Raw genomic sequence first — 25,620 nt, 5'->3', positions numbered from 1 at the left:
CTTTATGTATGTGTGTGTGAATAGAATTACTCACTGTAACTCTCAAACCATGGATAGAATTTAATGCTTGCAGCAGTGGGCATGTCCACCAGCTGGAGCTCCGGGCTCCCTGACTTGATTTAATGTCCGTCAGGTATTTACCTGATTGGTGATGGGGATCCTCATCGAGTTTCGAGGAACTTCTATCCTACGAAAGCTGTCAACCAATTAGAGTTTGGCAGCTCTACAGTAGTGATACTGGACACTGTCGGTCCAGCAGGTCCAGGAGCCCTGGAGGAAAGGCATCGCTGGGACCAGCCTGGGAGGCCCTGACGTTGGGGTGGCTGGGGTGTTGGTTATTTTTAAGGGCAGGTGGGATCTTCACATGTGAACAACATTTGCTGCAGGATGGTTCCTCCATTGGCACAGATTGCCAAAGAAGGAGAAATTCTACCCCGCCAGCTACCACACCCCTCTCTCCCCCAACCAGCTCACATGCACACACAGCAGGATGTGCCCGGTTGTGCATAGCCCTCACCTGGCACTGCTTGAATACCAGTAGTAGTGGAATGAGGCCCTTACATTGCTCTTTATGATCAGTTAACTTCAATTAACTTAATTCACCTCCAAGCGAGAAAGCAACCCTCAATCCTTCCCACCTTGGACTTAATCAAGGGGAGTAGTGAAGGCAACTGGAGCTCCAGCTCATACCTTCCCACCTGATTAGATGGGTCCTTCTCACCCTCCTGTCTCTGGGGAAAGCATAAAATTCTGTCTTCTGGGCGGGATTTTCCATACCCGCCTACTGACAGGATTGTCCAATCCCAGCGAAAGTTAGTGGATTTTTTGGCTGGGCTACTGAGCCTCCTGCACCAGGTCCCACCACAAGAGGGTTAGAAACTCCCAGCCTATGAGTGAGTTACACCCTCAACTGCTGTGGAAATAATCACCCGTGTTGTCAATTTGTGGATACACATCCTCACCATCAACACTATCCAGCTATTTGTGGAAATTCACCCTCACGGTCAATTTAGGTGTTGCTTTTCATCATCGTTCATGCTTCAAGAATATTTTCATCCTCATTGTTGCTAAGTGAACATTAACCCTCACTGCAACCCTGTTAGTAATCAGTTACAACTTGATGACAATAAAAATGACACCCAAAGAATCCAGATATTTTGACCCTTTCGGTTTGGAATACTAAAACACAACTCAAAGTCATAGTCATGCAGAAGCTTTAGCCAATCAAGTTGTCTCTAGTATATCAGCAGGTAGAATTAACTTTAAACGAAAGACCCTCTTCGAATCGTAGCAAGTTTACGGCACAGAAAGAGGCCACTTGGTCCTTCAGGTCCATGCTGGCTGCCTTCTTACTGAATGACGTACCTTTAGCCCTGGAAATCCTGGATTCCCCTGAAAGTTAAAGATTAGAGAAACATCATTCAGGATTTTGACAGAAACGTACTTCAAATTTTGAAAGTAAGTAAGGTGGGTTTACATAGGAATTTAACTCAACATGTTCCTCTTGGAGAAACTGACATTGTTATATTTGACGATAGTTTTGATTTTCTGCCATAATATAAATGGGTGACAGTGAAGTGGTGACCTATTTCATTCCTCTCTTGATATTAATGAAAGACTGAGTAGACGGTGAATATACTCATTGGAATTCAGAAGAATGAGGGGAGATCTTTTAGAAACATATACGATTTTGAAGGGAATAGAAAAGGAGCAGGAAGGTTGTTTCCACTGGTGGGTGAAACTAGAACTAGGGGGCATGGCCTCAAAATAAGGGGGAGCAGATTTAGGAATAAGTTGAGGATGAACTTCTTCACCCAAAGAGTGTGAATCTGTAGAATTCCCTGCCCAGTGAAGCAGTTGCGGCTACCTCATTTAGTGTTTTAAAGGCAAGGGTAGATAAATTTTTGAACAGTAAAGGAATTAAGGGTTATGGTGAGCGGGCGGGTAAGTGGAGCTGAGTTTGTGAAAAAATCAGCCATGATCTTATTGAATGGCAGAGCAGGTTCGAGGAGAGCAGGCCTACTCCTGCTCCTAGTTCTTATGTTCTTAGGCTGTAATTTTCACTGAAGCCCACTGATTTAAAAATCAGGAGACAAGTATGACAGGTATGATGTAAATCAGGCTGTCAATTTACTACAAAAGACTTGCCATTGATATGGCACCTTCACGACTTCAGGCAACTTTTTGAAGAGCTGTCATTGTTTTCATGTATAATGTAAGGTAGTTCCTGTTTAACACTACCGCAAAAAGCCAAAACTACTCCCCTCAAAATTCACTGATTGGGAGAAAACTACTTGGCGTAAATAGTCAGCATAAAAGGTGAGTGGTATTGGAACAAGTTGCAGTTTCTCAACTCCTTAAGCAATGCTATCTCTCAGCCTTTTTCAGTGATATGCAAAGCTTTCAGTTGCCTCTGTCTATAATTGTATCACTTCTTTTTATTATCGTGTGCTTTCTGTGGGGAAGAAGCCTGGAACACAAGGAAAAGGGACGTCAACCGGGGAGAGTGTAAATACAATCTACCCAGTAGCATTGTTTTCAATAAGCTTTGAAAATTACATACGTGATGTCCTATAGGTCCATCTGAACCAGGAATTCCTGGAAAGCCAGGATCACCCTGCAAAAGAAATTACTTACAATGTTTATGTGTCCCCCCTCGTCAGGCAATATTTACTTTCTCCCAGACATCTTGAATTAACAGCAAATTATAATGGAAATTCAGAATACTTCCTGATCTGCACTTGAACGCTGGCCATTTTCTTTTTCCAAATTGATGTTTTAAAGTTGAACTTACCTTGGTGCCATTGCATCCTGGTATGCCTTTAGAACCTTGGGGACCATCGTTTCCAGGGATACCCTAAACAGAAAAAAATGTGCTGGGAGTTTATCTCAAAAACCTTACTAATGAACAGGAAGACAAGTTCTGATATCAAGAGTGAGTGTATGTGAAATAACTCCTCAGAGGTTGGTGCCCCTCTCTCAATGTGAATTGCTCTAGGTTCTCATCTGGCTCTTACTGGAACATGGAGCTAATTTGGGTCAAGTAGACTTTATGGGCCTGAAAATTATTTGTCTGATTTTCAGCTAGAAAGGTTGCAATTCATGTTGTGCCTGCACCAGCTCAGCCCGGAGAGGGAGTGGTGGGGGCGGGGAGCTGGTGGTCAGCAGTCCAGGCAGGCCTAGAGGCCTTCCCTGCCTGCCTTGGTACAGGAACATCACAGGCAACCCTGCTGAGGGGCTCCCCTCAACCATCATTGAGCTTTCTTTTTATGCATTTATAGGATGAGGGCATCAATGGCAAGGGCAGCACTGTTTGGCATTCCTAATCACCCTTGTGTAGGAGCCCAGCTCCAACATGGCATAGGATGTGGCTCCTCACCACAGCCTTTCCCCATCTTCCCTATGGCACTGGGCATCCAGGGGCATTGCCACTGCTGCTCCTATCCCTGTTCCACCCTTTGTTTGAACATATCACCTATTCTTCCTTTCCTGTGAGGATGCAGCAACTCTTGATAATTATATGTTAATATACTTAAATAATATTCTCAGCGTTGAATGTTGAGAGACAGCGTGATGTGGATATTCACCTGACGAAGGGACTCAAAAGCTAGCGAGTTTACTATCAAATAAATCGGTTGGACTTAAACCTGGTGTTGTCAGACTTTTTACTGAGAGACTGCGTCACAGGATTACATCAATGGCCTTTTCCAGTTCTGTCGTCGAACCTGATCGATGTGATTAGGGGTGGAAAATTCTGGCCGTGATGTAGTGAAGAGGCAGAACTCTAATTCAGATGCATATACCTCAAGGATTGAGAACTTGGAACTGACGACTCACTGAGATTGGTGCACTTTCCTGGTTCCTTGGTGTCCTCTGATGAGACAGAGCACAACAGGAGGGAACTGCATATCTGCTGCAGTACAGTTTCACAAATACAGGGCCCCATCCTTTGACGCACCCGGCATGTTTTACTATATTAAAGGCATTATATGAATGTAGGTTGTTGTTGATAGATATGAGCTAGGACACTGGTCCACAATGTTATCCTATCCTGTGACAAGCTTTACATTGTATTTATTCTGTATTTTCTCTTGGAGTTTGAAGCTGTATGTATCCTGTGCTGAAAGAAAGCTTGGCATTGCATGGAATGTTCTGTGTGGGGGAAAAAACATAACCAGTCATTTTTATTTACTTACTGGGATAGCGGGATCCCCTCCAAAGCCTGGTAAACCTGGAGGCCCCTATGAAAATGAAAAGGATTGACGTCATAAAGTGATACAGTTTCATCACAGAACATGCAGTTCATAGGAAATAATATAAGAACATAAGAACATAAGAAATAGGAGCAGGAGTAGGCCATCCAGCCCTTCGAGCCTGCCCCGCCATTCAATAAGATCATGGCTGATCTGTCGCTGCTCAGTTCCACTTTCCCGCCCTCTCCCCATAACCCTTAATCCCCTCTCCTATCAAAAACCCATCAACCCGCGTCTTAAAAATATTTAGCGAGGCAGCCTCCACCACTTCAACGGGCAGAGAATTCCAGAGATTCACCACCCTTTGAGTGAAGAACATCAGCGAACACAACTAGGAACTTGTTTCTGTTAACACAGCCACTTTTAGACAGATGGGCTGAAATCCCAATGTGCATTATTGACATATAAAAATTTTCTAGGAATTGTTTTTTCTTTTTTGTTTTTATTCCACTTCAATCCAATCAAGTCCAATTCAGAGTCGCAACAAGTTGAGACATTCCCGATCCAAGCTGGTAAGACAGGGCTCTCATTTCCTGTCTTGGGCTTAATCTACATGATCCAAGCTGATTGGAGTAGGCGTAGCTCCTCCTCCAAGGCTTGATCTCATTTGTATCTTAGCCAAAAGACCAACATGCCGCTTTAAAAAATGGCTTCAAATGAAGCTGAAATGTAACCTAATGACTTTAACCAAGCATGGCATGCCGATACTCCACTTGATCTTAGCCAAAAGGGAAATTTCTGCAGGAACAAAGGTTATATTGGAATTGACAGTCTGTTATGGGTGGGGCCTTAATGTCACACCCCAACTTGACGATGTCTATAATTCGATCGCACCTTTATGACTGATCCTGGCCATTTCATAGAAGACTGACAGTCTGAAACAAATATAACACGTTTAATTTTCAAAATTCCTCAAGTCAATATTAGTTTTACTTTAATTACTTTGGAACTGCCAGGTGGATTTATAGCATCATAGAATCCTGCAGTGCAGAAGGAGGCCATTCTGCCTATTGAGCCTACATCGACAACAATCCCACTGAGGCCCTATTTTCTACATATCCCCCTGACGCTAAGGGGCAATTTAGCATGGCCAATCAATCTAACCTGCACATCTTTGGGGGGAAACCGGGGCACCCAGAGGAAACCCACGCAGAGAGGTGGGGAACGTGCAACTCCACACAGAAAGTGACCCGGGTCCCTGGCACTGTGAGGCAGCAGTGCTAACCACCGTGCCCCCCACCGCGCACCACCCCCCCCCCCCCCCCCCCACCCCCACCATGTAACCATCAATTTCATATCATCTTTTAGCTGAAACATGCAAAATGAAATCTTTTTGTTGACGATGTATATTTTGTTCCTTTTTTTGGGTCCTGGCCCATGCAAGGTTAAAATTCAGACTCACTCACGGAGAATTTCCACAAGTGCCTGAGGCTGGATTTTCAACCAGCCACTTGGGCCTAAAAGAGGTATTTTGGACCAAACTGCTTTTATAGAAATCTCTCCATTTTTATTTCTGTAATGGGTAGCTGATTTGCTTTCTAGCTTTCCAGTCGGAAAGTGGACATTTATATATTTTTCAGAATCCCACAACTGAGTGATTTAGATGGCAAGTGAACATGCATATTGAAATTCTGTACCTACTTAATGATCCATGGTGTTCAAAAAACAGATTATTAGTAGATATTGACTGTATTCTCACTGTAACATTTAGGCGGGTGGGATGATTTGTTAACAGGGAGGGAATCAAGCCATTCAATTCAAGGTCTTGTGTGTCCCGCTACTGCTGCCAGCGAGAATAGGTAATTTGGCGCTCAGCAGGATCCCAGGAAAATCCCAGCCGCAGGCATGGTCGGAGAATTCTGGCCATAGAATCATATAATCATACAATGGTTACAGCACAGAAGGAGGTTATTCAGCCCATCGTGTCATTACGGGTTCTCTGTAACGGCAACTCAGCTAGTCTCATTTCCCTGCTCTTCCTGGTAGCCCTGTGAATACTTCTGTTTCATGTTCTTATCCAATCTCCTTTTGAAAGCCAGATTATTCCCATCTTCTCCACACTCTCAGGCACTGAATTCCAGATACTAACCACTTAATACGTAAAAACGTTTTCCCTCAGTTTGATCCTTTTATTAATCGTTGCCCTCCAGTTTTCGACCGTTCTGTCAATAAGCAAAGCTCTTCTTTATCTGTCCTGTCTACAGCCCTCATGGTTTTGAACAACCATCCTTTAAGGTAAATGTTTGACTGGTGGCTCTGGTTGAGTTTGACGGATAAATTGCAGAACCTCTTTACAACTTCAAAAGACTCTTACTAGTACATCTCCAGCTGTTCTAAAGTCATCACATAGGCATTGGGCAGACACCATGTGATTGGCCAATAAGAATCTACGTGCAAGGGAGTATGATTGAAGTTTCAGAATATACTGGATATTAGTGCAGGGAAAATGACTGCAATTTTGTATATTCTGGCATAGTTAAATGCACAATTATTCTTAATCTTTCATTTGCTTTTCCTTCTATTTGTTTACCTCTCTACTTCTGTCTCGTAGTTTAATTCCAAGGCGTGATCTGAAATAGTCTTACTCTTCACTTTCACAGACAATCACATGGTTCACCCAGCAACTAAAATATAATGATTAAGGTGCTCTATTCAACCAAAAAACATGGAATGTTTATATAGATAATGGGCAAATAAAAGTGAAATCTCGGTTGTAGGGTGGGAAAGACCTACTGATGACATTGAGGGAAATATCCAGGTAAAACCATGATGGAATCATTGCAAGACCAGTTTGGAAACAGATGTTACTTCTAAGTTTACTGTCTGGTCTGCTAAGTATGGAAACACTCACCATCAAACCTTTTATTCCTGGTAGTCCAGGGAATCCAAGATTTCCCTATTAACATCAAAAAGGAAAAGAAAAAAAGTTATATTGTGTTCAAATTTAGCTATGAAAATGTCGACTATTAAGCTAGTATTTGAGAGAAACTTCACTTTATAATTAATTATGGGGAGGAAGTGGCATAGCAATATTGTCATTGGATTAGTAATCTAGAGCCCTAGGGCAAGATCTGGGGACTTGGATTCAAATATCACCATGGCAGACAGTGAAATTTGAATTCAATAAAGGATATGGGATTAAGTGACCAAAGGTAACTATGAAACTTTTGTTGATTGTTGCAAAAACCCATCTGGTTCCTCCAGTGGAAGCCCCACGCTCAGCTGGTTTACTCCCCTGCCCCAGCATGCCTTCATTCCAGAGGGATGAGTAGTCTCCTTGCTGTCCTGCAGCCCTCAGCTAGTTTGTCCTGCTCCCAACTGAAATAACTTCCAGTGTTTCTTCACCAAAACTGGTTTATTTACAATGGTTTGCAATACTCAGGCAGGTAATTCCCAGTAGAGAGTATTTGCCCCGAATGCCAGTGACCCAGACACTCCATGGGATTTTCCAGCTGCAGTCATCCCAAGACCAAAAAATCTCGCCTGAGATCAGTGGACCTTTGCATGGTCCTGTCCCGCCTGCTATGATTCCCGTGGTGGGTGGGACAGGAAAATTCCGGCCTATATGTCTCTGTAGAGCTCCCTTAACAGGCCTCAATTTGGGAGCTCATATTCCAGCAGGTCCAACACATAGACCTCACTGAAGTCATTGCACAAAACTGTTTTGGTTGTGGGGTTGGCTTCTTTCCAGTATGTCGGCTGCTGGTCGACTTTCGTATACATTTTTATTTAATTATTTAATCAGCCCTGATGGCTAGTTTACGCCTGGAAAAAAACCAGACATAACTGCAATGTGAGTGTTGCTGCTTGCCATTACAATTCTCCATTATAACAAACTTGGTTAGTCTTTTCCTTATCTTAACTGTAGTCCTTTATGGAGCTGACGTACCTTGGGACCTTCTGGACCTTGAGGACCGTCTGTACCTGGAAACCCTGGAATTCCAGGTGGACCCCATGGACCTGGGGATCCTTTTTCGCCCTGCAATGATATGGAGGAAGATTGGGAAGTCAGCTTTGTAGAAATACTTGAAAAGTTCAATCAAGCTAAGACTCACCTCACGGTGTACATCTTAATATGCTGAGAAGGATAAAAGGACAATCTGGAGGCCTTTATTAATAAATTGCTGAACAGAAGTCAGATGCTACGATTGAAAACAAGTAAACATAACTGCATTTAAAAGAGAATCAACAACACATCCTTTAGCTTAATATTAAGATCTTTTATGCACCAAATATAATCTCAATTTCACTCAAAACTTTCCCAGCAATCATGCCACTGTGGGCAAACCCAATACAATGACCTGGAAGTGACCTGCAGCATGAACTGAGCCAGGCTAGTATTTCGCCTCAGGCCTCAAGGATAGCATGGGAAGGGAAGGAGACACTGATCAATGGAGGGAAAGGCAGTGATTGGGATTTATGTATTTATAGCAGCAATTGATACCAAGTCACATCAATGTACATAAACTGTTGATGCACAGCTCCTATTCACACAGGGCAGTGTAATATCAAAGCCATGAGTAGTTTTCTACAAATTAACTGTTTGTAAACCTGACCAGTATGTCTGAGGCATGACACAAAAATAACACTCTTAACATTCTCACCTGATCTGATTATTCAGCTGAATAAAATTTTGCTTTAACAGTGGTGGCATAGCGGTTAATACCGCTGCCTCATAGCGCCACAGACCCGGGCTCAATTCAGGCTTTGGATGGTTGTCTGTGTGAAGTTTGCAAGCTCTTCCCGCATCTGTGTGGGTTTTCTCTGGGTGCTCTAGTTTCATCCCACAGTCCAAAGATGTACAGATTAGGTGGATTGGCCATGGTAAATGCATGAGGTTATGGGGGTGGGAGGGGAGGGTAATGGGTTTACGCAGGTCACATCAATCTTGATGGTGTCATTTGCCTGAGTTTCTTTTCAACCGTCCAACCAACAATGCACAATTCACAATCTGAGCTCTGATACAACTCTCAGCTGTTTTGTATGTCTAAGCTACCTGCACCTTGTTGAGGATTCAGTTACTTTTAACTCGCTTGGACATTGTTCCCTCCAAAGTTTCCGGAATTCCATTCTCTCTCATTTACCCTGATTTCTGGTCAATAATGATCCAATCACATTCAATTCATGTCTTTGCTCTCACTCCTTTGCTTTTATTTCACAATAATGACCTCACCATCATCTCGTTAGCCTCCAGTTACTCATCATATTGAGACATTTCTGCTATCTATTACACGATCCCACCATCAAATTACATCTTTCCTGAAGTCTTCCTGTGAGGTTGCTCTCTTAATGATACCATTTTCAGTTTTCCAACAACACTGCTCCTGGCTGTTTTGTCCCAGGCGATTTCTCATTCAATTGTAAGTCAATAGTACTTGCCCATATTTCACTGTCCAGCTACATGTATTTTGCCATTGTACTTTGTTTGTTGCTGTTGAGGTTTCCAATGGACCAGATGTGACTTGAACAAATAAGATCTCTGTTGGAGCATTAATGCATCAGTGTGTAGCCAGTGCGGACTCTCGCTACACTCAGAAAATGATTACTATTTAATTTATAATAATGCTTCCCTGAGGTTTATAGCAAAGGAGATTGGAGAATCTGTGAAATAAAATAAGGGACACTTTGACAATGGGCCTGAGGCATAGCTGGGTGTGCAGAGTTCGCTGGTGACCATAGGAGCAGGATCTGTGAGAGTAGTTGGGAGTTGGTAAATATCAGAGTGGGGGATGTTTCAACATAAAGAGGGATGAGGAGGGGGGTGGTCAGACCATTATAGTTATTTTGTTGTATCACAACGTTATCACCTCTCCGCTAGCTGATTCATTGTCTTACAATCCTGGTGAACTCACCCTACAGGCTGTCCTAGATTTACAGAAGAAAAGGCATCCCTCAAGGGATGTGGGACAAATGGTTAAAATAAAGGGCAGTTGGTCACCCATTGGGGAACTACCGTGGCAACTTTATCCCTCCATGTCTAAGAGACAACAGCAACAAGTGACAAACTGGTTCAAGTATCAGTGCATAGCCTGCAGGGCAGAGGGGGAAAGGACAGCAATAAAATAAAACGCTCAACTTACCTCATTCTCACTTTGCAGTGTTGGGTATGAAGTTCACAGTGTGTACTCACAGAGCATTGAGATATAGCTGAATCATGCAGCATTTGCATTTACCTAGTAAATGGTCTATTTAAAAGGTGCAATAATTTGGAAGATTCCTGAATTAATATATTTAACTTACATCACAGCTGGCAATTCTTTCACTTCTAATCTTTCAAGTGGAGACTGTGCACTGGTTTGTAGGAAACACTGACCGTCTTACCTTATCACCTTTCACTCCATCACAGTGACATTGCGATTTACCGCTACACGTACAAGCCTGAAAGAAACAGACATGAGAAGCATAAGAAAAGTGAACAATTCAGAAGCGATTAAACTTTACTGTACAGTGTAACCTAGTCATGTGGGATTAAACACAAAGGTCACTGGAAACAAGTCATTTGGAACTAAGTATGAAGGTCAAACAAGAATGAAATGAGAAGTTCTTTGTGGCTGTACTGTACATTTTTCAGGAGTCCAATGTCAACAAGACAGTGTCAAAGTAGAAAATGAGTGCATTTTAAATCTTTGATGATATACAGCATTTAATAAATATACCAGTAGCTTCCAATGGCAAATCATCTGTGCTGCACCAAGCTGTCAAATAAAATCCTCTTAACTGCCTCTTTAAGTTGTCTGGGAAAGTGTTGATATCTGGCTGGAACTACCATTGCAAAATATTCAATATAAATACCAGTAACACTCTCCAAGCACTGGACACTGAGAAACATTGCAGAAAAATCCCGGCTCTAGGTGTTAGATAAATACCAGCCCTTGACACGGTGGAATAGCCCAGGTAATTGCCACGTTCCAAAATAGAGAAGGGTGGGACTTTCTGGCTGTGCTTGCCCCAAAACCAGAAAATCCCACCTGAGGTCAACAGGCCTTTGTATGGTCCATCCCCCACCTGCTATGATTGCTGTGGCGGGTGGGATGGGAAAATTCCCCCGTGTTTCTGAATGGAGGGCTGTGACAAGTGGCATTCCTCACGGATAAGTGCCGGGACCTTTGCTGCTCGTAATATATATAAATGATCTGGAGGGTAATGTAACTGGTTTGATTAGTAAGTTTGTGGACGACACAAAAGTTGGCGGATTTGTGGATAGTGATGAGGACCATCAGAGGATACGGCAGGATGTAGATCGGTTGGAGACTTGGGTGGAGTGATGGCAAATGGAACTTAATCTGGCCAAATGTGAGGTAATGCATTTTGGAAGGTCTAATACAGATAGGAAATATACAGTAAATGGCAGAACTCTTAAGAGTATTGATAGGCAAAGTGATCTGGATGCACAGATACAGAGGTCACTGAAAGTGGCAATGCATTTGGAGAAGGTAGTCAAGAAGGCATACAGCATGCTAGACTTCATCAGCTGGGGCACTGAGTTTAAAAATTGGCAAGTCATGTTGCAGAATTATAGAACCTATAGTTAGGCCGCACTTGGAATATAGCGTTCAATTCTGGTCGCCACACTATCAGAAGGATGTGAAGGCTTTGGAAAGGGTACAGAAAAGATTTACCAGGATATTGCCTGGTATGGAGGGCATTAGCTTTGAAGAGAGGTTGGAGAAACTTGGTTTGTTCTCACTGGAACGACAGAGGTTGGGGGGTGACCTGATAGAAGTCGACAAGATTATGAGAGGCATTGACAGAGTGGATAGTCAGAAGCTTTTTCCCACGGTAGAAGAATCAATTACTAGAGGGCATAGGTTTAAGGTGCAAGGGGAAAGGTTTAAAGGAGATGTACGAGGCAAGGATTTACAGAGATGCTGGGTGTCTGGAACTCATTGCCAGGGGAGGTCATGGAAGCTGATATGACAGTGACTTTTAAGGGGGGGGGGCCTTGACAAATCCATGAATAGGATGGGAATAGAGGGATATGGTCCCGGAAGGGTAGGGAGGTTTAGTTCAGTCAGGCAGCATGGTCAGTGCAGATTTGGAGGGCCGAAGGGCCTGTTCCTATGCTGTAATTTTCTTTGTTCTTTGTTTAAGCTGACTGATTTTTATATCTCTCATGGCATTTAAGTTAAGCTCAAACTCAAAGATGCCTTTGTTCTCTCCATGCTGGCTTTGGGCAGGCGTCATGGTCACTCTGCCAACTTCACGTCTATTTTGGGTAGAAGCCAAAGATTTTCAGTTTTTTCACTTAGACATCATTTTTTTGGTCCAATCATATTGTGGTTAAAAACTGTCCCCTTTCCTCCCCACTGGTATTCAGTACCTCCATCTACCTAGTCGAATAAATGTTGATATTTTTCTTTGTTTTGATGGGAAGTTAGCTCAGAAGGAAGCTTTAAATAGCCCAACAGTATCATATGAGTATTTCCTTTCATTCTTTGTCACTGGCCTTTTCTCATTATTTTAAAGATGCTGTATAAACGTAACTTAGTGTTGTTATTAACTCCATCCACTTTTGTCACTGAATTACGGGGGTGTGGCTGCAGGTTGACAAGGACTGGGTCCTGAATAGTGAGGGGTATATGACATTCAAGAAGGATTGGAAGCTAGGTAAAGGTGGAGGGGTAGCACAATTAATCAAGGATGGCATTTGTGCAATAGTGGGAGATGACCTTGGCTGAGGAGATCAGGATGTAGAATGGATTCGGGCAGGGATGAGGAATAGTAGGGGAAAGATGTCAGTAGTGGGAATGGTCTACAGACCCTTGAACAGCAACCAAAATATAGCGCACAGTATACAAGAAAATATATTCGGTGGTTTTTTTTGTTCATTTACAGGATGTGGTGTCGCTGACTAGGCCAGAATTTATTGCCCAACCCTAATTGCCTTTCAGAAGGTGTTGGTGAGCCGCCTTCTTGAATTGCTGCAGTCCCTGAAGTGTGGATACACACATAGGGAGGGAATTCCAGGATTTTGACCCAGTAAGCATGAAAGATTAGTGATATATTTCGAAGTCGGGTTGATGAGTGACTTGGAAGGGAACCTTCAAGTGGTGGTGTTCCCAGGTATCTGTTGCTCTTGTCCTTCCATATGGTTGTGGTCATGGGTTTGGAAGGTCCTGCTGAGGAACCTTGGTGAGTTCCTGCAGTGCAGGTTGTAGATGGTACACACAGTTGCCACTGTGAGACAGTCGTGGAGGGATTGAATGTTTGTGGAAGAGGTAGTAATCAAGTAGATTTCTTTGTTGAGTTTCTTGAATGTTGGTGGCATTGTGCTCACCCAGGCAAGTGGAGAGTATTCCATCACTCTCCTGCTTCTCCCTGGTAAATGGTTTTCTCCCTTGGATGGATTTGAAAGATCAGGAAGTGATCACCATGGGATTCCTAACCTTTGGCCTACTCTGGTAGCCACAGTATTTATCTGGCCAGTTCAGTTCAGTTTCTTTCAATAGTAAACCCCAGGATGCCACTGAATGTCAAGGGGTGATGGTTAGATCCTCTGTTTTGGAGATGGTCATTGCCTGGCACTTGTGTGGTACAAATGCTACTTGCTACTTGTCAGCCCAAACCTGGATTTTGTCCAGGTCTTGAATATTTAGATCAACTGTTTCAGTATCCAAGGAGTCGTAACTGGTGCTATACATTGAGCAATCATCTGCAAACATCCCCACTTCTGACCTTATGATGGAAGGAAGGACATCAATGAAGCAGCTGAAGATGGTTGGGCCTAGCACACTACCCTGAGGACCTCCTGTTGTGATGTCCTGGAGCTGAGATGATTGACCTCCAATCACCCAGTCATCTTCCTTTGTGCCAGGTATGACTCCAACCAACGGAAGTTTTCCACCGATTCCCAATGACTCCAGTTTTGCCAGGGCTCCTTGATGCCACACTCGGACAAATGCTGCTTTGATGCACAGCCACTCTCGTGTCACCTCTGGAGTTCTGCTCTTTAGTTCAAGTTTGAACAAAGGCTTTAATGAGGTCAGGACCTGAGTGACCCTGGCGGTGTGTGTGATAAAGGGACGGCAATAATCATGGCTAACTGTGAATAAACTAAAAAAAAATCAGATTGGCAACAGTAACTTGAATGAAGAGTTCAAAGAATGTTTTTGAGACAGTTTCTTACAGCGGCATGTTCTGGAATGAAATAGAGAGCAAATTATATTAGATTTGGTATTGTGTAATGTGACAGGATTAATTAATGACCTCAAGAGTAAAGGTAACAGCGACGACAATATGATTAATTTTTACATCCAATTTGAAAGGGAGAAGAGTGGGTCAAAGACTAGTATTTTAAACTTAAACTCCTAAATTTTACTGACTGCTGTGGTGGAATTTGAACCCATGTCCCCAGGTGTTGTGGCCTGAATGCCTGTAATATCACTCCACAGCCTTGATCTTGTTGAATGGCTTAAGAGGCCAAATAGCTCATTGCTGCTCCTATTTGGTATGTATGTTTGTATGCATGTTTGATTAGTTGTCTCTTTCAAAATCCCATTAGCAGTTGATTTAAGTTCATTAGGGTGTTTTGATCCTTCCTTCGTGATGAGTCACAAAGTTGGTGGGAATATTTAATTCTGTGACTCAGTCAATCAGAAAACACAGCCAGCAGATTCCCCTTTAAATGAAGAGACAGATTGTTAGCTGGCCCAATTTTGCAATGCTGCTGTGAATGATGCAAATTATAACAATCAGAGAAAGAGGCTCGCTGCAACATTATATTACCCGCTTAAAACTCCATTGGATGAAATTTAGAATTGGGATGACAGGAGTCTCCCCCACCAGTTAGAGAACGCATGGGAACCCCATGTTGCTTTTCTCTGGCAAGCCCAATGCAATTATTTGGTAAGCAAGCATTTACCTGGGCAACTTAAGGCTTCCTGTCAGGTTAAAATCCCAGCAGCATCTAAATCTTGCCCCTGAGAGCCAAAGACTGGTATCTCTTCGTTCTCAGCAATACCCACAAGGAGCAGTGACCGATGGGTGTAGCAAACTAAGACCTTCACCAGGGATCATTGCTGTATCTCCTGAAAGAGGAGCAGGAGGGGTCCGTGGGGAGACTGTCTTGTGGGCAAGAGGAGGGGGGCTGGGGGAAGTGGGGAGTAGATGCAAACGCCTGGGCTGATTCTCAGCCAGTTTCTCCTTCTTCCCAGCACCAAATCCCTCAATTGGGCACAGCTTGTTGACAAGCTCCCAGGGATTAGTGGGCAGCTTTCTGGACGGACGTGAAACCCTTCCAAGTGTTAATCCCTGAGCCACCATTAAATCCCTATGGGCCCAGGGATAATTGGCTTTAAATGGTCCATTAATAAGCCTAAATGTCTTCTCGCTGCTAGGAGTTGGGTGTCCCGCATTGGCCCCTTTCCGTGGCTCACTAAATGGGTAACAGTTTTCCTGCAGCCAGGTGTCTGATGCATGTCTTCCCGTGTAACCCTCCCAGCCCGCCCACTGCACTGCCTCCTCTCAAGGACTCCACTAACCTCACATTGGTATTGTTCCTTCAGTCAACTTTAAACTAAATGAACTTGCTGAGCAGGCCTGACAAAGGGGAAGGCATAGTGATTGCTTGTGGCCAAGTAGCTCACAGTGGTATAATCTAATGGGCAGGAGCACGTCGATTTTATTAATTGGTTTTGCATAGCGTCAGATGCCAGCCACACCTGAGCCCTCAGCCCTCCATTTGTATCAAATTACTTGAATTATGAAGTCATTTGTCCTTTGCCTCAGGCAGATGTATGACAACTTTGTAAGTCAGAAGGTATGAACGTTTTGGAATATCAATCCCCTCATTTCTGGTGCAAGTCCTGATTGTAAATGCGCCACAGCAATAACTGGAGAATCAATAGTCACAATTCACTGTCCTGGATTTTGGGGTCATCACTGCAGCAAGACTACTTGTGGCTGACCATGAAGAGAGCTGCCCACAAAGATTTGGTGATGTTATTACGGTTTGCCATCCTTTCTGACAACAGTTTACATCTGGCGCCAAGTCATTGGGCTGTCTTGGTGTATTAGACTGGTGAAGATGTCAGCTAGCAATTGCTTACACAGCACATCAGGACGTTAAAAACAGAGTTAATATCATCCCCTTTCAATTTAATTTGTAAGATACTGAAATACATGATTATGACTGGATTAAGAAAGAAGCTTAAAGTAAAGAAAGAAATAGAATCATAGAAACTAGAAGCAGGAGAATGCCATTAGGCCCTTTGAGCTCCTCCACTATTCAAAGAACAAAGAAAATTACAACACAGGAACAGGCCCTCCAAGCCTGCACCGACCACGCTGCCTAACTTAACTAAAACCTCCTACCCTTCCAGGGACCATATTCCTCTATTCCCATCCTATTCATGTATTTGTCAAGATGCCCCTTAAAAGTTACTACCGTATCCATTCCAGCACCTCCCCTGGCAATGGGGTTCCAGACACATTTTGATCATGGCTGATCATCAAATTCATTATTCTGATCCCACTTTCCCTCTCCCACATCCCTTTAGCCCCAAGAGCTATATCCAATTCCTTCTTGAAATCAGACAACGTTTTGGCCTCAACTACTTTCTGTGGGAGTGAATTCGCCAGATTCACCACTCCCTGGGTTAAGAGGTTTCTTCTCACCTGTGTCCTTAACCTCAAACTATGACCCCTAAAATCTAAACACTAAAAATGTCAAAAATATGTGGAAGTCTTCATCACAGTGGAAAAATTTGACATTCCACAAATAAGAACATAAGAACATAAGAAATAGGAGCAGGAGTAGGCCATCCAGCCCTTCCAGCCTGCCCCGCCATTCAATAAGATCATGGCTGATCTGTTGTGGCTCAGTTCCACTTTCCCGCCCTCTCCCCATAACCCTTAATCCCCTCTCTTATCAAGAACCCATCAACCCGCTTCTTAAAAATATTTAGCGAGGCAGCCTCCACCACTTCAACGGGCAGAGAATTCCAGAGATTCACCACCCTTTGAGTGAAGAAGTTCCTCCTCAACTCCGTTCTAAACCGCCTCCCCTTTATCTTGAGGCTGTGCCCCCTAGTCCTACTGTCTTTTTTGAGCGGGAAGAGTCTCTCCACCTCTATCCTATCCATCCCATTCATCATCTTATACGTCTCAATGAGATCTCCCCTCATTCTTCTAAACTCTAATGAGTACAAGCCTAGTTTATTCAGCCTCTCCTCATAGCTCAATCCCCTCAACTCCGGTATCAGCCTAGTAAACCTCCTCTGCACTCCCTCCAGGGCCAAAATATCCTTGCGCAGGTGCGGTGCCCAAAACTGCACACAGTACTCCAGCTGCGGCCTCACCAATGCCCTATACAGCTGCAGCAAGACCTCCCTACTTTTATATTCAATCCCCCTCGCTATGAAGGCCAGCATCCCATTCGCCTTCCTGACCACCTGCTGCACCTGCAAGCTGGGTTTTTGCGACTCATGCACAAGGACCCCGAGGTCCCTCTGCACCGTCGCCTGCTGCAGTTTTTCGCCACGTAAGTAATAGTCCTTCCTACCATTCTTCCTACCAAAGTGGACCACCTCACACTTGCCAACATTAAATTCCATTTGCCATTTCCTGGCCCATTCGCCCAGCCTATCTAGATCCTTCTGCAGACTCTCCACACCCTCCGCACAATTTGCCTTTCCCCCAATCTTGGTGTCATCAGCAAATTTCGACACCCTGCACTCGGTTCCCTCCTCCAGATCATCTATATAAATGGTAAATAGCTGAGGCCCCAGCACCGACCCCTGGGGCACCCCACTAGTCACCAACCGCCAATCCGAATAGCACCCATTGACCCCCACTCTCTGCCTCCTATTTGACAACCAATCCTCTATCCACGCTAACACCCTACCCCCAACTCCATGTCCCCTGACCTTCTGCAATAACCTCTTGTGAGGTACCTTGTCAAACGCCTTCTGAAAATCCAGAAAGACCACATCCACCGGCTCTCCTCTATCCACTGCCCTAGACACATCCTCATAGAACTCCAGTAAATTTGTCAGACACGACTTCCCTTTAATGAAACCGTGTTGCGTCCGCCCTATCAAGCAATTCCCTTCAAGATGCCTCGCAATTTCCTCCTTAATGACGGATTCTAACATTTTACCTACCACAGACGTTAAACTAACCGGCCTATAATTCCCTGCCTTTTGTCTGGCACCCTTCTTAAACAACGGCGTAACATTAGCCGTTTTCCAATCTTCCGGCACTTCCCCGGAATCCAGCGACGTCTGGAAAATAACCACCAAGGCATCCACTATCACCTCCGCCATTTCTTTCAGAACCCTCGGATGCATTCCATCCGGTCCTGGGGACTTGTCCACAATCAGCCCCTCCAGTCTGTCGCGCACCACCTCTCTAGTAACAGTAATGTCATTAAGACCCTCCAGTCCTACCACCTTTCCATCGCTAACACCCGGCAAATTATTCATGTCCTCCTCCGTGAAGACAGAAACAAAAAAGTTATTCAAGACCTTAGCCATATCCCCATCCCCTACCACTAGCTCCCCTTTCTCATCCTCTAAAGGACCAACGTTCACCCTAGCCAGCCTCTTCCTTTTTATATATTTATAAAAACTCTTGCTATCCTTTTTTATATTAAGTGCTAGCCCAGCCTCATAGCTTCTCCTACCCTCCTTTATCAACTTCTTTGTCAATCTTTGTTGACATTTAAACCTTTCCCAATCCTCTTCTCGCCCACTGCTCTTAGCTACTCTAAATTCCTCCGCTTTTAATTTAATAAATATAAAATTAGCTTTTCAATTCCAGTGTTTCGGAGTCGTTATTGAAGTTAGTTTGACTTTTAGAAACATAATTATGCATCATTTAACAAGGTGTAACTTTTTTCAAGGGTTTTTACAGTGAGTCCGTGTAAGAGAGAAAGTTCTTGTTGGTTCAACTGACTCTTCATTGATTGGAGTCAGCAACACCCCCTCTAGAGGCGTGCAGACTCACTAACAGCAAATTCACGTCAAGGCTGAGACAGACAGACAGATTTTTAATCAGTTAAGGAATCAAGGGTTAAGGGGATAAGGCAGGAAGGTGGAGTTGAGGATTATCATATCAGACAGTCGCCTCATTGAATGGTGGTGTAGAATCCATGGGCTGAATGGCCTACATTTGCTCCTCCATCTTGTGGTCTTGTGGGCTGATGCTAGGGGGGAAAGTTTTCCTGTCCCCGCCCACTGCAGGAATTGTAGTGGGCATGGGGTGGACCATGCTGACCTTGGGTGGGATTTTCTGGTTTTGGGGCGAGTGTAGCCGGAAAATCCCGCTCCAGAGGTTGCTCTCCGCTTCAGTAAAGCAATGACAGTAAACGCTGACAGTTTGTCGTCATTATCATCACAAAACTTAGGTCACACCATAGAAAGAGGCCATTTAGCCCAGCAAGTCTACACTGACCACAATCCCACCCAAGCCCTATCCCCTTATCCTTACATATTTACCCACTAATCTCTCTGACCTACACATCTCAGGAATCTAAGGGACATTTCTTTTTTAGCATGGCCAATCAATCTAACCCACACATCTTTGGACTGTGGGAGGAAACCAGAGCTCCCAGAGGAAGCCCACACAGACATGGGGAGAATGTGCAAACTCCACACCGGCAATGACCCAAGCCAAGCCAGGAATCAAACACAGGTCCCTGGAGCTGCAAAGCAGCAGTGCTATCCACTGTGGTACCATGCCGCACCATAATGCACCCCAAACTGCAATTCACATCAAGATTTTAGTCACAGAAGTAACAATTATTTGTTAATTTAAGTAGTTAGATGTGATTCCTGTGATTGTACCAAACAGAGTGAGCCCATCAGCGCTATGTTGCAATGGTATAATTGTCAGAGGCAATCACAGTGATGTTAATTCAGCAAACTGGATTCTGCTGTAGGGAAGGAAATCTGCCATACTAACCCATTCTCTTCTATATGTGGCCGAATAGTTGATTCTTACTTGCCCTCTGAAATAGCCAATCAAGCTATTCAGGGATTGGGTTGTAGGAGGAGTTTTTATAGCAGACTGCAGTATCTAGGCAGCTCAGGTACCACCCTGGACAATGTTACCTTGAGCTGATTAGGAGCCTACATCTGTAATAAGCCATTAATATTGCAATACACATGTCAGTTATAATAGCCACTCCCTAAGCATTTCTACAAATGATTGCTTTCTGCAACACTGCAGCATAGAAACATGGAAACTAGAATAGGAGGAGACCATTTGGCCCTTCAAGCCTGTTTCACCATTAATTTTGATCATGATTAATCATCAGATTCTAGCCTGATCCTCCCTTCCCTCCATATCCCTTGATCTCTTTAGCCTCTAGAACTATATCTAATTTCTTCTTGAAATCAGGAGAGAGAAATCAATTTGTCTGTTCAGGCACTGTGTACCAATGAAAAGTCAATTATAGTGACAGACTGCCAATCAAATTCCATTGCATGGGTTCCAGGGCCTTCCCCTTTAAAGAGCTATCCCTTTTACTTTGTCCTGGTGGCAACAGTGGTTAGCATTGCTGCCTCTCAGGGACCTGGGTTTGATTCCAGCTTGGGTCACTGTCTGCACATTTTCCCTGTATCTGCATGGGTTTCCTCTGGGTGCTCTGTTTTCCTCTCACACTCAGAAAGACGTGCTGGTTTTGTGCATTGGCTGGGTTAAGTTCTCCCTCAGTGTACCCAAACAGACAGAGGAGTGTGGCGACCAGGGGATTTCACAATAACTTCATTGCAGTGTTAATGTGAACCTATTTGAAATACTGATAAATAAACTTTTTAAACTTATCTAATTCAGTTTCATTGTTTGACTCAAAAGAGTTGGATTGCAGGGCGTTGTGTTTTCAGGCAAGGAGGCCTCATGTTTATTCCCTCCTTGATAGACTCAATGCATCCCAATATGGGTAGGCAGCACTGAACACACCAGGAGCTTATAGGACAAGAGTGCTCAAGGTACAGTAAGGCCTCAAAAATCATTTAACTTTGGGACCCTTTCAAAAAAACAGCTGGAGCAATTCAGCAATGCTTCCAGCGGCCTCCACAAGACAAGGTGCTGCAAGAAAGATCTGTCTGAAAAATCAAACACCATGCTGCAGGGTGTCTCACTAGTTGATCCGAGGCCAATTATCTCCTGTCCCACCTTGCTCCAGGCAATCAATATTCAATTTATCTTTCTGCCATATCATATTGAAGTTTAAAATAATGGCAGAACTGTACACGGCTGCCACCTCTCGCCATTGTGGGTCCTGGCTCCATGGCACTACTCAAGCGGAGCATCATTAAAAGATGTCAATGACATCATGTTTCAACATTTCTTTGTTGCAATATTGAAAGCATTGTAGTTATTTTAAAATGGGTGACATCAAGGCAGCTAGCTCAGTGTCGTATGTAAAATTGCCTGAACCACACCTGTCAGCACCGACAGTTCACAGCGATGTAAATAGAAAGACTTTAAGCTACAGTTCTTGATATCATTAATTATATTTAAGGCAGTCTGTGAAACTAAGGCCAGACACGAGAGTGAAAGCAAAATTACCCTTTTGTTCAACCAAAAGTGACAGGAGACTGATATCCACCCAGGTCTTAGAAATGGTATCACAGGGTTATTAATTGGTAACATAATCTAATTGAGCTGGATTGAAGCATGACTTGTCAAACAGCTGCTTTTGTGTGTGCGTGTTATAGATTTTGCAGCCCATTGTTCAAAATGAAGTTCCTTAGGCTGAATTTTTAAAAGGAAACTCCATTAGTAAATGTTTTATGGCTTTGAGATTCCAAACTCTGTTCTAGCTACAAGAGGTATGGAGACAATGCACAGCTATGTCGATGAGATGCCTACAGGATTCTGCACCAATAGCAGTTTTCTCCTTTGGCTATTTTTCGATTTATTGATATCCATGGCACCCTATCCCAGATTCCTTTCCACAAAAGCTTTGATTTTAACTCATAGAAAGCAAAGACTTCGCCAATGGAGTCTTTTGTTTGGGACACAATTTACCGTGAGAAGTTCAAATCATAAATTACAGAGCATTATGCACTGAAAAAATTACTTAGATATTCCAAAGCACTTCACAGCTAAGTAATTACTTTTGCAATGTAATCATTCTTGTTAGGTAGGGAAATGGGTTCACCGTATGTGTGATCAGCATGGTCCTAGAAATGGCAATGGCCACTTAAACTGCCATTGGTGATTTTGGTTGAGGAAGAAACTCCTTTCTCTTTTTTACAGAAATGCAATCTGAATATGTGCTGCATTAACACCTTATTTGGAGGCCAGAACCTCCAACAATGCTGCATGCCTGCATTCCTGCAATGGCCAGCTTACATTAGGTGCTCAATATACTTCAACCTCATCTTCTGACTGAGAGGCACGGATTCTACCAGCGAGTCAAGCTGAGATATCGGTAGTTCATGCACCTTTTTAAAATGGTGCACTGCCAAAAGCAGATGGTACTAATGCATGCTTCCAACAAGGCCTGTGTAGCTGTCTTCTATGCTTTAACTGTTCAAAGGTGGAAGGAGTTGGAAGATTGACTCTTAGGGAAAATTTGGTCGTTGGAACAGTTACTGTTACTGGCACCTGTTTGTAGCCCCACTATCCTATGGAGAAAACCACAGCGACGAATATTTGTGATCAACAATTGTGAGTGAGCTGACATTTGAAATACTGAAGCAGCAGAAGTTGGATTATTTGGAGCTGATTTGCTGCTGCCTCCAATATGCCATTTTCATGCACTTCTTTTCTCACCCCATGCACCTTTCTTGCCTTACACTCCTTCTCAAGATAGTGTCAGTACTAATGGTCTTTGGCAACATGTTGGCAATGTAGGAGGCCAGCAGCATTGAGAAATAAACAGTTTTGGCAAAAGAGCTTAACAATGACCTTGCAAAGAAATCATTTTCACATTCAGTATATCAGGAGTCTGACGATGTGAAACAATTAGTAAATGATAAGAAATTAGGATATTCCAGCAGAGTATGATTACATTCAGCCACATGTCACTTAGTAACTGGAAAGCGTGTACATGCACCTCTTCTCTGATCTCTCCTCATAACAAGAATATTCATTAATCTTCATAAATGAAACATTTCAGATATTTTTTGACTATTGGAGTTTAAAAAGTTTATCATCGGGAAAAGACCTTCAAGACCAGTAAAGCAATGTTTGATAGACCATTTTGTTTAAGAAAAACTCAGCATTTTATATCCAATGCAAATCTAAATTGTATCTCTATTTATCTATTATGTGACACCTCTGTGTGGTTATTAGTGCTGATAACACTTTAATTTTTTAAATGTCCTGTGCATTCACATACTGGATTAATATTGGTTCAATTTTTTGTCAATCTTTATATTTTCAATTATTTTTTCTTCTAGTTTGTTACTTAATCATGCATTTGTTTTTCTTCCTTAACCTTCCTATACCCTTTGGTTTCCCTTTCTGCTTTCTAATTTTGTATATTGCTCACCCTTGCTGTACTCATTGAAACTCTCTCCCGCAGCATGAGTTACTCTTCGAATGAGGACAGTAGTCTTGGCTGTATAAGAAGCACCTGGTACATTAAGGGTCAATATGGAACTGAGTATAGTGCTGCCCGCTGGTGATGTAAAAAGGCACCTGACCTCGAGTTTAGGCCAGCAGAGCTGAACTAGGTAGCAGCAAGTAAGGACATGCCATGGGGTCCTCACCATAACTTTACCCTCTACTGTAACCACGTACATTGCTCAGAAATGACACTCATCAAACTCATTGCCTTAGAGGATCTTTTGTTAAACCAATACGCATTCCTTGAAAAACACAAGAAGTTGGCAAAGACTTTGAAGGCTACTTCAGAGAAAGCTGTGCTTGAGTTGTCAGCAATGACAAATGTACTCACCAATACACAGCTCAAGAAAGCATGAGCACAACAAAAAACATTTGAAAGAGCAGCTACTTTTCCTTCAAGAGCAGATTCAAACACAGTTCATTACTCTTTGGCAACACAACAAAATAGTAAACATCTTGAGCAACAGAATGGCAGAACAGGCTCGATGAGACTCTGCTGAATTACAAGATTCGGGATGAAGTACTTGAGCTCTGCAAGATGGCAAATGGCAAATTGGAAATGGCAAATGGAATTTAATGTTGGCAAGTGTGAGGTGGTCCACTTTGGTAGGAAGAATGGTAGGAAGGACTATTACTTACGTGGCGAAAAACTGCAGCAGGCGACGGTGCAGAGGGACCTCGGGGTCCTTGTGCATGAGTCGCAAAAACCCAGCTTGCAGGTGCAGCAGGTGGTCAGGAAGGCAAATGGGATGCTGGCCTTCATAGCGAGGGGGATTGAATATAAAAGTAGGGAGGTCTTGCTGCAGCTGTATAGGGCATTGGTGAGGCCGCAGCTGGAGTACTGTGTGCAGTTTTGGGCGCCGTACCTGCGCAAGGATATTTTGGCCTTGGAGGGAGTGCAGAGGAGGTTTACTAGGCTGATACCAGAGTTGAGGGGGTTGAGCTATGAGGAGAGGCTGAATAAACTAGGCTTGTACTCGTTAGAGTTTAGAAGAATGAGGGGAGATCTCATTGAGACGTATAAGATGATGAATGGGATGGATAGGATCGAGGTGGAGAGACTCTTCCCGCTCAAAAAAGACAGTAGGACTAGGGGGCACAGCCTCAAGATAAAGGGGAGGCGGTTTAGAACGGAGTTGAGGAGGAACTTCTTCACTCAAAGGGTGGTGAATCTCTGGAATTCTCTGCCCGTTGAAGTGGTGGAGGCTGCCTCGCTAAATATTTTTAAGAAGCGGGTTGATGGGTTCTTGATAAGAGAGGGGATTAAGGGTTATGGGGAGAGGGCGGGAAAGTGGAACTGAGCCGCGACAGATCAGCCATGATCTTATTGAATGGCGGGGCAGGCTCGAAGGGCTGGATGGCCTACTCCTGCTCCTATTTCTTATGTTCTTATGCAAAGGAAAACCTGTAGAAGGACCTTTGCATGCTACAAGGATCCATCAGGTCCAAATTTATCCCTCGAGGACATTATGAAGCAAGGCAAATTGAACTTACTTCCACTCTGAGTAAACTGACAACCCAGTTTTCATGTAATATTCACTATTCTGGGAAGAAGCTGAGCGGTACAACAATGGGACAACAGCACTGAAGGAAACAGTTGCACATCTGCAAGGAAATTTGGAACAACTTATTTTCCCAAAAGGTCTGTGAACAGCTGAAGATCAAGAACATGGATTGGCAAGTGAAGGTTGAAGTTCTAAATTGCATGAGCTCTTGCAAAATCAACTGGCGGAACAGCAAGCAGAATTTGCCATTGGAAGGTTTCATTGAGGAATTACATACTGCCAGGGAAGAACACTGCATGGCAGAAACCAGCGCTCACTCGTAATCCAGTCAAAATGGT

The 25,620-nt window shown here is 43.5% G+C and overlaps 1 protein-coding gene across 1 annotated transcript in view; it reads right to left on the bottom strand.

The window, feature by feature from the left end:
• The window catches only part of LOC145341260 (uncharacterized), a 217,210-nt gene that overhangs the window by 128,480 nt on the left and 63,110 nt on the right, over window positions 1–25,620 (bottom strand). Inside the window, exons 2-8 of the mRNA XM_080186186.1 lie at window positions 10,575–10,631; window positions 8,143–8,232; window positions 7,105–7,149; window positions 4,197–4,241; window positions 2,795–2,857; window positions 2,564–2,617; window positions 1,366–1,392 (exon numbers count right to left, since the gene is read on the bottom strand). Of these exons, the coding sequence (XP_080042312.1) occupies window positions 1,366–1,392; window positions 2,564–2,617; window positions 2,795–2,857; window positions 4,197–4,241; window positions 7,105–7,149; window positions 8,143–8,232; window positions 10,575–10,631 (381 nt within the window). The remainder of the gene's footprint in view (window positions 1–1,365; window positions 1,393–2,563; window positions 2,618–2,794; window positions 2,858–4,196; window positions 4,242–7,104; window positions 7,150–8,142; window positions 8,233–10,574; window positions 10,632–25,620) is intronic.

The sequence above is a fragment of the Carcharhinus amblyrhynchos genome, chromosome 3 (assembly GCF_965287045.1).
Source record: "Carcharhinus amblyrhynchos chromosome 3, sCarAmb.v2.hapA, whole genome shotgun sequence".
NCBI lineage: Eukaryota > Metazoa > Chordata > Chondrichthyes > Carcharhiniformes > Carcharhinidae > Carcharhinus > Carcharhinus amblyrhynchos.
The sequence above is the reverse complement of the archived record's forward strand: the minus strand, read 5'-3'. Positions and strand labels throughout refer to the sequence as shown.